The 14,842-nt window shown below is 42.7% G+C and overlaps 1 protein-coding gene across 11 annotated transcripts in view; it reads right to left on the reverse strand.

The window, feature by feature from the left end:
- Window positions 1-14,842, reverse strand: part of CELF2 (CUGBP Elav-like family member 2) — a 310,334-nt gene that overhangs the window by 54,162 nt on the left and 241,330 nt on the right. For all 11 annotated transcript variants that reach the window (XM_024129689.3, XM_007107114.4, XM_007107113.4 and 8 more), the window contains 3 exons: window positions 8,699-8,778; window positions 4,465-4,623; window positions 216-279 (listed from right to left, as the gene is read on the reverse strand). In XM_024129689.3, coding sequence (XP_023985457.1) covers window positions 216-279; window positions 4,465-4,623; window positions 8,699-8,778 — 303 coding nt within the window. The remainder of the gene's footprint in view (window positions 1-215; window positions 280-4,464; window positions 4,624-8,698; window positions 8,779-14,842) is intronic.

Below are 14,842 nucleotides of genomic sequence, written 5' to 3' on the forward strand. Positions count from 1 at the left end.
GCAGGAATTCTCAGCCCCCCAAATTTTCTCATAACTGTTGGAGATGCCAGAGTTAGAAGATCAACTTCTGAGCAGCTGACTCTAATTTTAACACCTAAGCCAGAAGGCAACTAGGACGGGTAGTTACTCTTTGTTCTTCTTTTCCCCAGCTTCCGAACCCATCCCAAACTCAGACAACAGCACGGTCAAAAGGCAAGGCTCGCCTCATGACTTACCAGCCATTTGCTGAATGCCACTGAATGCACCCAGGTTGCTGGAGGAGGTGGCCTGCTGCAGAAGCTGCAAAAGAAAAGAGAAAGGTACTGTCAAAATGAAGTGGAGCTTGGAAATGTACTGTCAAGGGAACTTCCCCAGTCCACTGAGGGCACGTCCAGTTCCCTTTACATTTACATAGTTGGTTGCTGCTGCCTGTTAATGGGCTGAAGGTTCCGAGAGTTGGGGCTATAAATCCATATTAATGTCTAATCTCTATTAAGAAACACAGACACTGGGGAAACTCAATAACGTAGCTGCCTTAAAACAATTCATCAATTTACTCTTTTTAACAACCAGGTGTTAAATCTATGGGAACCAACATGGCGTGACTAATGCTCTCTCTCTGGAGCCTAGTAGTTCCCGGAACTCATCTCTTGTCAATCGCGGTCCATCCCTGGGTCTCCTCCGCTTTCCTTCACAGCTCAGTGTCCTACAACCTTCATTAGAGAGGTGTAGATTCACTGACTCTTGGGCTAACAGAGAAATCACTGTTAAAACCTACAGACGTAAGTGTATGTATCTGCAGCCACAGAGTCACTGTCATGACTTCATGACCAAGACAATGGTCACCCATTTTAAGATGGTCTTCGTTGGCAGACAGCAACATACTACTTGTCAAAACTCAGAAGTATCTGGTGCTTACGTACGTTGATGCTATGCGTTATAAATATATCAGCATCTTTTAAAAAAGAAATGAAGACAGCTGTGAAAAGGTCTCTGTATTTTGTCCCTAGAGCTTCCAAAGATACGCTTAATCCCCCATATAGAAACGGTGGGTACCACAAGGTAAAGGCGTGTGGTTACTGTTCGAAAGCACTCCTTTATTCGTCCACATCAATTGAATTATAGGTTAACTTAGGCGCTATACTAAGTGTTTGACTAGGCTTATGGATATTCTCCTTCTGGTTGATCAATACAGCCGCAGTTTGTACCTGGGGGCAAGTGTGGAGTTATCTCCTATACTCAAAAGTCCATGGATACTAAAAGCATAGATTCACCAAATTTATTATTAAAAAATGGCTATGGTACTATGAGCTTAGGAGGAACCAGATCAATTCACTACTTAAAAAATAAGCTCTCAGAATTTGTCTGGAGTGCTACAAAACCTAACGGAGAGCACTGCCACTCCTCCAGGTAATGGTAGGTCTCCTCAGCTTAAGAAGAAGGAAACTCTACAACTGGATGTGACTCAGAAATGGGCATCTAGCAATTGACTCAAAAGCACCGAGTGGAATATCAGTGGCTGATTCAACTTAAGTCTTAGTTACAATGATTAATGTAATCCCTATGGGAATTAACATGAACAGCTGTGGGCCTTCCCTGGTGGCACAACAGTTAAGAATCCGCCTGCCAATGCACGGGGCACAGGTTTGATCCCTGGTCCAGGAAGGTCCCACATGCTGCAGAGCAACTAAGCCCGTGGCCACAACTACTGAGCCCGTATGCCACAACTGCTGAAGCCCATGTGCTGCAACTACTGAAACACATGCACCTAGAGACTGTGCTCCACAAGAGAAGCCACCGCAAATGAGAAGCCCGCGCACCGCAACGAAGAGTAGCCCCCGCTTGCTGCAACTAGAGAAAACCCGCACGCAGAAACGAGGACCCAATGAAACCAAAAAATAAATAAAATTTTAAAAAAAGACAAAAACAAACATGAACAGTTCCCAGACATATGTCTGCAACTTTCATTCATCCTTCTCGACTCAGGGTAGTATAGGACCTAGACATTACACACAGACACACAGAATGAGGAAGAGGAAGAAGCTAGGAATTATCCGTTTTGACAGACAGAAATCCCTTTCTTGGTTTGATTTCTTGGGTTTCCCATTCTCTTGTGGTTGCAAGCCCTTACTCTCTCCTATATTAGATATTAAAAAAAAATTAAAGTTTAGTCAAGTTAAATTAGCTCTGAAGATACTTTGAGGAATTAATAATCTTTATTGATTAGTAAGTGGCAATACCTGGAGTGTCATTAAACTACTTCCGTGGATTCTTCCCACTGACAACCACTCTTTGGTGAGCCACAGTCAGAATCTACCCTCAACACAGAGGCAGGGGATGCCTTAAAGGCCAAGGGTCTTTTCAGAGAAATGGGCTTCCGATCGAAAGGGGTAGAGCAAACTTGGCAGAGAAAGAATGGAAGCCCTCGGTAGGGGAAAACATAGTTCAGAGCGTGTAAGAACACGTTCTTATAAATGAGGTGGAGACGAATTCTCTTTCAGGATTCAGAAATAATTTTCAGATGTGATCAAAGAAACATGTGCCGGAGATTTCTGTGAGCCTTGGGGCATGGGAGATGGTCCAGAAGACCAGGGCTAGGCACATGTGTCTTGGTTTTCAGACCTGGTGGAGCAGGAAGCTGGATTCTTAGAAACTACGAAAAGGTGAGCTTGACATCTATCTCTGATAGAAATTCTTGTACTTAAACCGATGATCTGTGAACAACTGAAAAACACACGTTTGTGAGAAACAAGTGATTGTTCAGCTAGACTCATTTTTTTTTCTCATAAAGTTTCTACACCGATAGACCAAGATATGGCAGAGCGCATACAGATTTCAGCAAGACATGTGATGAAATATCTCATCTCATCTCTTTGTGGATAAGATGGAGAAACGGCTAGAAGGTGACAGCAAACTTGGTCACTGCTTGTATTAATAACTCAGGGGAACACAGGAGAGGCACGCTTCTCCAGCAAGACATCCAGACATGTCTTGAGTAGTAATTACATGGCAGACACCAATAGGCAGTGGGGTGGGGTGGATAAAAGAGGAATGTGAGTTACATCTGTCCTTGGAGAAGCAGCCCCGCCGGATGGAGAGAACCCATGGAGGGTCGAAATCCTGCTTGACCACCAGTGCCATGACCTTGGGTAAAGTTACATAACCTCTTTTTTTTTTTTTTTAATTTTTATTGGAGTATAGTTGATTTACAATGTTGTGTTGGTTTCAGGTGTACAGCAAAGTGAGTCAGTTATACATATATCCACTCTTTTTTAGATATTTTCCCCATATAGGCCATTATAGAGTATCGCGTAGAGTTCCCTGTGCTATACAGTAGGTCCTTATTAGTTATCTGTTTTATATATAGTAGTGTGTATATGTCAATCCCAATCTCCTAGTTTATCCCTCCCCCCCTTTCTCCCTTAAGCCTCTCCCTTTCCTCACTTGTAGAAGCACGGTGATCTTACCTTTCAAGGTCACAGGAAGGACTGTTTTACAGAACAGTATTGGTTCTGCTACAAAGTACGGAATGGGTCATACAATCCTGAGAGGGACAGTTCAAATGTCAGGACAGAATTAGGACGGACGGACGGACGGACACACACACACACACACAGAGGCTAGAATAAAAGGTCCAAAGGCACACTATGAAATTATATTAATAATGTGTAGTCCAGCATTTAGGTTCCCAAGCAGAAAAGTGGGGTAGAGTAGCGTGCTTTAGCAGTAGTTCAAGTAAAAATAAATAAAACCTTAGAGGAGTACGAACTGCCTTCCATTGCTCTCAAGCTACACTAAGATATTTTAAAGTCCACAGTAGGGGTCACTGCTCGTGCTGTTTGGATCTTCCTGGGAGGAATTGTCTCACATTCTGATTATGGCATTTTAATAAAGACACTGGCAAAGTAAAACAGGCAGAACAGAAAAAGACAAGGAGGTGAAAGTTTAGAAACAATGAAATGTTAAGGGACGGTTAAAGAATTCGGTTTGGCCTGAAACAGGATCTGAGTTTTGGGTTCCAAATAGATAAAGAAACATCTGAATTTAGTTGACATCGCTCCACTGGGAGGACCCAGTGAAGGGAAGTTCCATCTGAGGTCCTGATGTGGAATGGACCGACCGGGGAGGTGGTGAGAGTGCCAACCACGGCTGCCTCAGCGCCGTTAAATCACCATCTATCATACATGCCGCACCCCTGCCAGTGCTGGAGTTTGTGCTGAAACACCGGTTAGACGCTCAGCCCTGTGGGACCCTGCTCAGCCTCCACGTGGCTGGAATGAAGAGTCCTGGTCCTATGCTAACCAGCTTCACCTGGAAAAATACTCGTCATCGACGCTGATTTCAGGAATTTCCTGGCATTCATAATGTCCTGAAGATGAGCTTTTGGGGCAGTTAGGGGCCAAGGAGCCTGTAAGAGCTCCACTGGGTGTGCTGCTCTCTCCTGGGGACCACGTGCTCCCCCCACGCCCCCCCCCAAGAACTTACCGCCAGGTACTGCGGGGTGAGGCCGCCCAGACCCGTCAGGTTCCCCCAGGTGGCAGTGTTGAGCTGCTGCATCTGCTGTGCCAGCTGCTGCTGGAGGCGTCTTTGCTCTTTGTCCTTCTGAGTATCAGCGAACTTCACCACAATCGGTGAAGAGCAGCCCTGTGGTCAGACACAGCGGAAAGTGGAGAGGGGGTTACAGCCTGGTCCACTCCGCTCAGGACACTCAGTCGGCTCGGGGCCTAGCTTTCTGAACTATTCTGGAGCACAGGGGATGGTCTGGCCTCGTTTTTAAATGGTTTGATGGTCCTTCTTCTCTGAATAGTACCATCAACAGAAAATTCCAGATCCTGTCACTGGTGTCTTTGGGGCTCTGGTGGTCGATGAAGCCATTTGAGCTCGTGCTCTGGTTATTACACTGCCTTCCTTGCCTTCTCTCTTCATGGGTCTTCCTTCGACCATCCCAGGACCTCCTCAGAGACAAGAGACCTTATCGTTCTTTAATTAAGCTTCACGGTTCGCTTGTCTGAAAGATGGACTTGTCCTGGTGTGCCTGCCTGTTTCCACGTGTGAGCAGGGGACAAAAGAGGGGAACGAAACGTTGTAATGGGAATGAAAACGCCTGTCGTGCATGTCTTTTTTTCCCACTCTTTCCAATGTTCAGTTCAGTATTTTTGAACTTTGGAACTGTAGGAATCATACTGACCCAGTAACATAATCGGGAGAAGTGGGTTTCATTTTAGGAACATGGATGAAGGAAGGAGATTTTCAGGGGACACAGGCATGGACCAATGTCACTGTCCCCATATTTTCAGAAGGGGTTCTCCTCCTTCTGTATCACATCTACTCTAGCGGTAATCCCAGGAGCTACAACAAATCAAAAAGAAAATATCAGGAGCATTCTAGTCCAAGCAGATACATCGCAAATGGCAGGAGGAGATGTCTACTTAGCTTCTTTTCCTAATCAATCTCGCTGTTCTAGGCGCTTCTGTGTTCATTTCCTTTAAAAGGCAGGAGCAGAGGTGGTGAGTGAGAAATGGCCAAGGGTTATTATATAAGAGGCCCAATTCATGTCTGATACGGAGAAAATCATCAGGGAAAGTAAGGGCCTGACACCTCAGGTAGGACTTCCTTTCGAAAGCACCTTTTCAACATTCGCCACTTGGCAAATACTCAGCAGAAACCAACTCTCTTCCCTCTCTGTTTAGCTTGCTAAACATTCCATCACAACTAAAGCTGTGAAATTTTGCTGAGATAAAAAGAAGTTAATTCTACCCAAGTGATTAAAAAAAACCCCCACTTTTTATTGAAACTCAGCATGATAACAGACCTCTCTCTTCTCCTCCCAGAAATTTAATATTCCTATTTAAATGAGCTTTTCCCTTCCCTTTGGGTTATTTTTCTTTCTCCTAGAAAACAGAGCTGCATTTTTTTCTTATGACGTTGGGTAGCTACTGGGGATGGAACTATGCATACGTGAAGCTATCATGCCTGCGGTTACCCCCCAACATGTGAGAAAAGTGAGGTGACTGGGCGTTGAACCTCCGGCAGACTGGTCTTCAGCTCTGGGAGTCACAGTCACGGCACAGATGTTAAGAGTCAGTAAATTGCATAAAAGTAATATTTCCACCATTTAAAAAATCTATACTTCATTGTTCTTCATCTGCTCCGTATTTCAGCGTTTCATCACTTTCAAGACAGCAAAACCACTCTGAAGATGGAAATTACAGAGAGCAAGGGTTTTGCATGGAAAGGGTTGTTATCTTATCAAATTTGTCCCGTAACACATTATAGCATCTCTTCCTAACAGTTCATTTACGGTTGGCTTTTTTTCTTCCTTAAATACCAAAAAATGATATAAAAGCAGAACATCAGGCCAATGACTATAGTTCAAAAATGACTTGTATAAACCATGAAAGGGGAAAACAGGGTGGGGAGAGATTAGAGGAAAGTGGGAAAATCAAGGTACCATATAAAGATTAAAGATTTTTAAAATAACATGTTCTTTTAAACTTTAACAGTGACATCGTTTTGAATTCACATCTCTTAGATCATACATCTTGGTGGAAGATGTAAGCCAGAGTCCTGAAATTAATGTAATTAATTCAAAAAAAGAAAACAAACTGCAGGGGTACAAGTATAATGAGACTGCATAATATATAATCTTCTGTTTAAATGTCAATATTTTTGAATTAAACAAGAAATTTAAGTGTCTGAGGGCTCCTCTGATTAAGCATGGATGTCCAGATTTAAAAACAAGTGCATCAAATCTGATTTCTGATAACAGCAGTATTAACAAAGGATCAAGGATTTCTGAAGAATAAATATGCCCCATTCTCTACAGCAAATTCTTTTCACTCTGAGAGCCTGTTATTTTCTTGGTTCGGGTTCATACCCAGTTCTGCTGTATTTTCTCGTGCTCTCCTTCCGTAGGGACCCAGGAGAACACAGACCTCCCACTCGGGCGGGGGGCCCTGGGTGAAGGAACTGGGGTGGCAATGTTTCCAACAGAGCTGAAAGAATTGAGGTTACAAAATCATCTAAGGTGAGACCAATTTAGGTACAAATCACTCAATTACAGGAAGTAAAAATCTTTAAGAATGAAACACATATATATGGAAGATAATAAATACAGGTCAAGACTTCCTTTTTCTTAACAGTACTTTCATTTCATCTCCAGACTGATATGTAGCTGGAAACCAGGCTGATCGCCGATAATGGAGCCCCCCAAGGTAAGGGAAAGGGTAGGGGGAGGGGACAAAAACATGATCACGTGTGTAACTGCATGTTGTTCAAGATTGGATTCCTAGACATTTCAAATCCTGCTAATTCTCTCTTATTGTGGCCGATTTTCACCTGAGCTTGCCTTCACGTAGGGGGGTGTGAGTGTCTTAAAAATGCATTGCACTGAAAGGAAAACACAGTGATTATATAAGATATGTTAGGAATATTAAAGTCAAAAGGAAGTTCGAAAAAGACAATAGGCTTTGCAATGCTGATATCAAAACTCAGAAAAGTACAGTAAACACTTAATGACAATGCCATGCACACTCTTTACCCCCCGCTTCCACCCACCCTTTGGCTCCCTAGAAAAAGGTTGCCCACAAAACAAGACCCATAAAGATCACTAAGCTCCCGGCATGCTTCGGGAGATGCAGCATTGCAAAAAACAAACAAATGAACAAAAAAAAAATTAAACCCCCCCAAAAGTGGAGGCAAAAAAGAAGCTCAAACGATCAATAAAGAACTTTTTGGCACATTAAATAAAACTGAAAACAATTTTTTTTTTCAAAAGATGAAAAACGTAACTTCAGGTAACACTACAAAGCCACCTCCAGAAAAGATCACCCATACACAAAGATACAGTTTACATAATACAGCAGAACATGCACTCCCAAAGGATTCTATCAGACAATACAGAATAAGTAACAGCATATCACTCTTGGAATGTTTTTGTGCAAAATTCTGAAAGGCCATGACCCGAATCACAGACTCAAAGTACAGAGCCATTGTCTAAATTTGTGGACCCACGCCAGCCTATTTCTCTTCCCCAAAAGCCACTATCTCTCATTAGGAGATCACATTTGAGCCTTTGAGTTTCTTGGTTATTGTTCATTTTTTAGTAAGGGGGAAAATCTAATTTTTCGGGGGACTCTCATACATGAACATTTGCACCGGTTCAATGAGGTGGGAGAAGTCTTAAACTTTCTCCAACATTCTTGACGCAAAAACAATTCTGTTTGTCCCGATTAAAGATAACTTGACCCCGCATTAAAAAGAAAATTAAAAAGAAATGAAAGAACCCTGTGATTTAGCACAGGGCCAGCTGCAATTTGGAATGGGGTCTGTTAATGTTCTACCCATCCCACCCCTTGGGGCTGGGGAACGTACTTGATCCTTGAGGTATAGAAGGATGCTCGGTTTAAACTGCATCATGAACATTACACAGCAGGACCTGGGCCACTGCAATAAAAGGCTCAAAAAGGAACGTAGAGCAAGTGGAAGGTTTTACTAAGTGCATTTCCAGTCATCAGGGGAAAAATTCAGAGAGAGAGGGAGAGAGAGAGAGGGAGAAGGAGAGAGATTAAGGAAGAAGGAATATGAATGAATGAAGAGAGAGAGATGGTGAAAGTTTACATCTGTGATTGTCATGTGAACAATCCACACAGGAGAGAATTGCTTTCCATTCCCCACCATTTGCACAAAGAAAACAAAGAAAGGGCAGATGATACAGTACCTCCATGGTCTGAGACTGATGCATGGCTTTGATTGCATTCTGTGCCATTGCCCTTGTAGAAAATGTGACAAACGCACAGCCTGTGGGAAACAAGGGGACAGGGAGCAGGAAAGACAAAAAACAACAAGACAAAAGGTTTGGACGCTTGTTAAACCAACACAGTCTACGAGAACTGCCACAGGACGACACTGTTCTCAGTAGTACATGAAATCAACAACTTCTCTCTTTGGTTTTTATCTCGTGTTGCTTTTTACTTACAGTGCTGACCTGCTAATCTGACCACAGCAGAAAGATTTACTGATGGATTAGTTTATTTATTTTTCAAATGGAGTCCAGGGGAAGGAGGCTGGGTACTTTCTTTTTTTAAGCCACGGGGTCTGAAATGCGCAAGACCTAGTTTGCGTTTTCTAAAATAAAAAGTTGCGATTTTACATTTTCCCCTTGTCTGACTATCTTGACTTAGGGCACCTACCCACTCCGGCTCTGTATTTCAAACGTGAGCCTTGATTCGTAAGCAGCAAATAGTAAAATCCTCACAGCCAGGGCCAATTAGCAACTAGATTCCAACAGCTCGAAATGTCAGCAAATTAATATACCTCATCTCTTCTAGGTAGTAAAAAAAATAGATGTATGTATAAATATACACTCGTGCTATTCAAATGCAAACAAATATACCCAAGTCCCGTACAAAACTACTTAGTAACTGTTAATGATGAACTAAAACAAATGCTCTGTTACTCTGGGAATATTCAACCATGTGTATGAAGTAAAATTTAAATATTTGCATTGGATTTCTTATTTGTATCAAACCTTCAAGACTTTAACTTGTGACTTGTGGATTCTTATCAGAGATTCCACCTCAAGTGTAACATACACAAGACAATGTATATTTCTCTGAACGTCTCCCCTGATACCCATAGAACTCTCCACCGCTAATCTTTTTCCCCAGCTGTAAAATAACTAGAATCTATAGTGCCTGTTCCTGCTTCTTGTAGCAGTGCTGGCTACCATGCCGGTCACTGCTCCAGCTACATGGCTCACTGCCCTTTCCACTAATAAAAGCACTGCCTCCTGAAATTTACATTTTATTCATCATGCACCCTTGGGCTTCTCAGAGAAAAAGACTGTGAAATTAATGCAGATTCAGGCTGATTTTATAATAAACCACGGCACACTAAAAGCTTAGCTAGAGCAACGCTGACTATTTCACTTATGATCTCTAATGACTTTAAAAGTGCATTGATTTTCAGCTTCTTTAGCCTTGCACAGTTTGAACTTAGGTATCAGAGAATAATTTAGTGTTCCACTCAATTGCCTGAAAACATTATTATTACTACTTAAAAGATTTCCCAATGAAGCAGATCTAAACACTGAGGGGCTGAAGCTTGTCATCTCAGAGCGAGTGCACAAAAGTGGAATTCTGGCACCAATCACGTGAGATGGTTGCCTCTGTGGCCGGGAAGCCAAACAGAACATTCTACATCCAAACAACCAGCGGGTGGCTTGGTGTATGGGAGTCACTGTGGGAGCCATTAAACACATTTTCTTTGTTTGCTCTGCATGGGTAGGTACCTGGTGAGATTATCAAGTCAATACTGTGTTAGCACCTTTCAATCAAACAGCAGTAAGAGAAAGCAATGCCTGCCCACTACCCCCAAAGCACAACAACGACCGGTCATGAAAATAAGTCAATGCATTTTTTTTTTTTTTTTTTTTGCATCATGCTGTAATTTTTAATACACAAAAACTCTGTGTACATGGGAGGTTCATCTCATTCACCTCTGTTAAGTTGTCCTCACTGAAGCCCGACGTCTAGCTCACTAAGAATGCCGAGCTATTTCCTATGGTTTTTCTGACGTTACAGCAGCTGGTGAAGCTGTTTCAACATGCTGCCTGTACCTACGGTGGCTGTGGCTTCTGTCATCAACAGAAGCAGCTGGGCAGCCTTCTCTAGGGCATCTAGATGATGTGTGTGAGACAGTGTGAGATCTACAACAGGACCTCTGCTGGCTCCATACTGAAATAGACTCAGCTCTAAAATGACAGAGTCCCAAATTTACCATCTGTTTCAAAGCAGTATCTCTTGAAGATTGTGATGATCACTGGTACTATTAACAGAGGAAATAATGCTAAGAGATTTTTCTTTTTCATTTTTTTATTTTAAAAATAAAAAAAAAAAAAATGTTGGTGCTGCGTGGCTTGCGGGATCTTGGTTCCCAGACCGGGGATCAAACCTGTGCCCTTGGCAGTGAAAGTGCAGACTCCTAACCACTGGACGGCCGGGGAAGTCCCTTCATTTCCTGTCTGGAGGCTACAGTAGAGGCACAAGCAAATCATCTAATGGAGGCATATTTGAGGCCATAGGAAGCACAGACTACCTCTGCTTTTAAGAGTCAAGAAGCCTGTTTCATTCACTCTGCTTGCTCTTATTATCTGGGAGCATGTGCCAAACCAACAGCTTCTAAACGGAGGTTAAGAATGCATAAAAAATGTAAAATGTCAACAAAAATCAATAAGGCAGAGTTTATGCATTTACCAGAATTTCAGAGCAGGCAGAGCTTTTGTAAGTAACTTCGGGAGAAAGATCGAGAAATTAACAGGTCTCAAAAGAAAAGTCTTAGCAAGAGAACAATGAAATGATCTCTCTATAAACTCGAACCATTGCCCCTTCCTCTGTGAAACCTGCAATTAAAAGGTTGACTGATGCTTCTAATTATACAACCCTCATCCCATCCAAAAAATGATCTGACTAATCTGATGACTCCTTTAACTTTTTTATTCTACCGGCAGCGGTGCAGTAAGAGAGAACTTGCCTCCTAGGGGCTCTGTCGAGTTCCCTACTGGGTGCTGTGTTCAATTACTTAAGGGAGACAATTACTGTCATTTATTAAGTTGGGAGCACGTGCTGAAAGATACACTCTCCCTGCCGCTCTGGGTGAAGCTAAGCAACTTCAGAACCAAATGTTCCATGGGGTGGTAGCCAGTTAACCTTTGTAACATCTCTAAAACAGGAGGTCCTGGCTAGATTTTCATTTTCTTTTCAGCACAACTGAAAACACTGGCTTTGGGGTGGGCCCTCAAATCTGCGCTTTTCACTAACGTAGGGTCACACAAGCTCCTACAGTCAAAATGGGCTGCTGGCTTCTTCTACAAACCAACCAGATGACTTCCTGCTGGACAGAAATGACTTAGGTCAGTTGTCCTCTTCTCTCTCTAAAGATGAGCTTCTGGGTACAGCAGAGTCTACTGGGTCTTGACGGACAACTGCTCCGATCTTATAGGGTCAGCCCTCAACTGTTCTAGACTGTTGCGCGTGCTGGTGACCGACCAAAATGCTGGAGAACTTAGATTGGGAGAAAAAAATACAGGTACCAAGACAATAAAGCTATTTTTGGGGGGTGGGGTAAGATAGCCCATATATTACTGTCTCAAAGCTTCCAAATACATAATAGCAAAAAAAAAAAAAGGCAAAAATTCCCTCTGTAAATGTGTCCAACCTGTAATTTAGCTTGCCACTATTTACTGTCTCCACTTTCAGAGTGTCAGAGATTGCTCATAGAAATGAAAGGAGCTGAATTCCTCCTATTTCTGTGAGGTTGTCTTCTTGCTGCTAAAATAGATAAATGATTGACTGGGGAAAGGTTTCTCAAAGTCATTTCCTCCTACAGACAGGATCTAAGGAAAGCACAGAGCCCTGTCACAGAGCAGATTTTGGAACCCAGCTATTACACTTGTCATTTCAGTTGAAAGGATATCTTAACTCAGGTGTTCTACCTTTTCTCTAGGCTACATGAGAATTTTGAGAGAACTAGATGAATTCTTGCTCTGCATCAAAAAGAAGGGGAGGGAGAGAGAGACAGAGAGAGAGAGAGAGAGAGAGAGAGAGAGAGAGAGAGAGAGAGAGAGGGAGAGGGGGAGGGAGAGAGGGAGAGGGGGGGAGGGAGAGAGGGAGAGGGGGGAGGGAGAGAGAGAGAGAGAGAGAAAGTAATGAAAAAAGTAGAGGCACTTTTAAAAGCACATACAATGATGCCAGGGTCTCTTGCTTTTCTGCTGCTTCTTTGAAAGAGGAACAACAGCTGCTATATTTCAACTGAATGAAGCATAATTTAAAATAACTTGTGTGGCTGAGAAGATTTCAGCCTATGGAAAACTTGTTTATAAATTCCTCTTCAGCTGTAGAAAAATCTTAATGCAGCCAATTTTTCCTCTCAGTATCTTTTGAGCAATGGCAGGGTTTAAACATGCTATGAGTATAACATCGGAGCATCAAAAATAATACTCTAATGAGCAATCCCCAACGCTAGGTTAGTTTATTTAAAATTGGCATGGAGAGAGCTTTCATTCATGGCACCTGAGGCTGCGTGCAGACTAGGACTTAACAGTTGGCAAAAATCTCATCCCTGAGATGAGGTTGGAAGACTGTACCCAGAGCAGCATGACAAGACGCATTTAATAACCCAGGGGGCATCTGATAAAGGTTTCCACATATCTGAACATTTGGGTACCACGTGGGCAAGACTAAAATGTCACGATCAAAACGATCCTCTCCATGTATATCACGATCCTCTCCATGTATGTTTTAAAAGTCAAAAGCCCTCTCCCAATATCCCGACCAGATATAACGAAAACAAATGAGGATTTAATGGCTAAATCCAGTCTGTGGTCGCTAACATCCCTGAAGATACCGCCAATTCATTTGTCAGAGGTTTTGGCAGGAGAATGCTGGAACACCATAAACACAGCTGGAATATTCTTAAACCAGCAGAAAGTTACCTTAAATGGCAGTGAAGATTTGACTGCAGTTTATGGGAAAGAAAAATGAAATCAACCCCTTCATTGTCTCTGAGTTACAGATATTCAGTTGCTATGGTGCAGCAAACCTGGCAGATTGTACCCAAATAGTCCAATCTGACTGAGGGACTGCGGGTAAGTGAGAACATGTGTATTTTAGGAAATCAACATGCTAAGGTGACACTGTGCAGTAAATATGTTGGCTCAGAAGCCTCAAGCGTTGATTCTGAGAGCAAACATCTCATTTCACTTGCCATGTGTGGGCTTGTGTTACCCCTGCTTGCTTTCTCAATGAAGGCTCACACAGCGAGCCTGAGAGGTGGATCTGCCACTGCAGAAGGATCTGAGTATCATGAGGGGCTTGAAAGCATCTCAAACCAGGTTTTCCAAATCAGAAAAAAATGGCAGAATGGGTTACTGCCCCCAAAGGGGAAAAAAATGCACGTTTAGATGTGGGCGTACAGCATAAAGCGAGGCAGTGTCCTAATGTTTGTTGAGTGGTTTCAACAGGCTTGGCAGGTGCTGTCCATGTATAGGCATGACAATTTCCCAGCGGGATGGGGCAGAGAGGTCCCATCTTAAAACATGGCACAGATCTGGGTGCTGGTGAATAACTATGAGACTTTTAAAATAGTCTTTCTTGTCAATGTGTAGATCATCACTTTTTTTTTTTTTTTTTTTTTTTTAAAGACAGTGATTCTAACTGAAAGTATAGCAGGGCTAAATAGGTACAAAGATGTGGGTCCTGGCAGCCCACTACTCCGATTTGGGGCAGGGGTACTGAATCAACAGCCTGGAGGAACCTCAGCTTAACACCTGCCAGGTAGGAATGTCAACTACTGATGTGGCAGAGAATGAATGACACGAGACGCCTTTTGGGGACCCAGGACTCCTAACTGCCTCCTCTGTCTTCCTTCTTGTAGCTGAACTGGGCAAAAGCAAAAACAAGAAAAGTGAACCACTCAAGGGCACCTCTCCCTCATCATAATCAAATGGTTCGATTTAAATCCTTTCCTACTGACTAATTTATACCCTGGTTTAGTATTACAAGGAACTTTCCAGAGCAGCCAAGCTTTCATTTCACTTCATTTTTATTTATTTTGTAAACAGCTGAGCCAGCAACAGGCATGGAGACCAGAAATGCTGAGCGTCCCTGATCTGCAGCACCACACTTATTAATATTTGATTGAAAACTGCAATTCTTTAATGAAAGCAAAAGAGTAGCATGAAAGAGAACCGTTCTTTCAACAAATCACTGATTTAGGAGCAGTCCCCAGTACCCAGGAGTCCCTGGGTCCTGCTAATTGAAAAATGCAACACTGTCTGTCTTTATATTTCAGAACAAATGAGAAT

Source organism: Physeter macrocephalus, chromosome 11, assembly GCF_002837175.3.
Source record: "Physeter macrocephalus isolate SW-GA chromosome 11, ASM283717v5, whole genome shotgun sequence".
NCBI classification, from domain to species: domain Eukaryota; kingdom Metazoa; phylum Chordata; class Mammalia; order Artiodactyla; family Physeteridae; genus Physeter; species Physeter macrocephalus.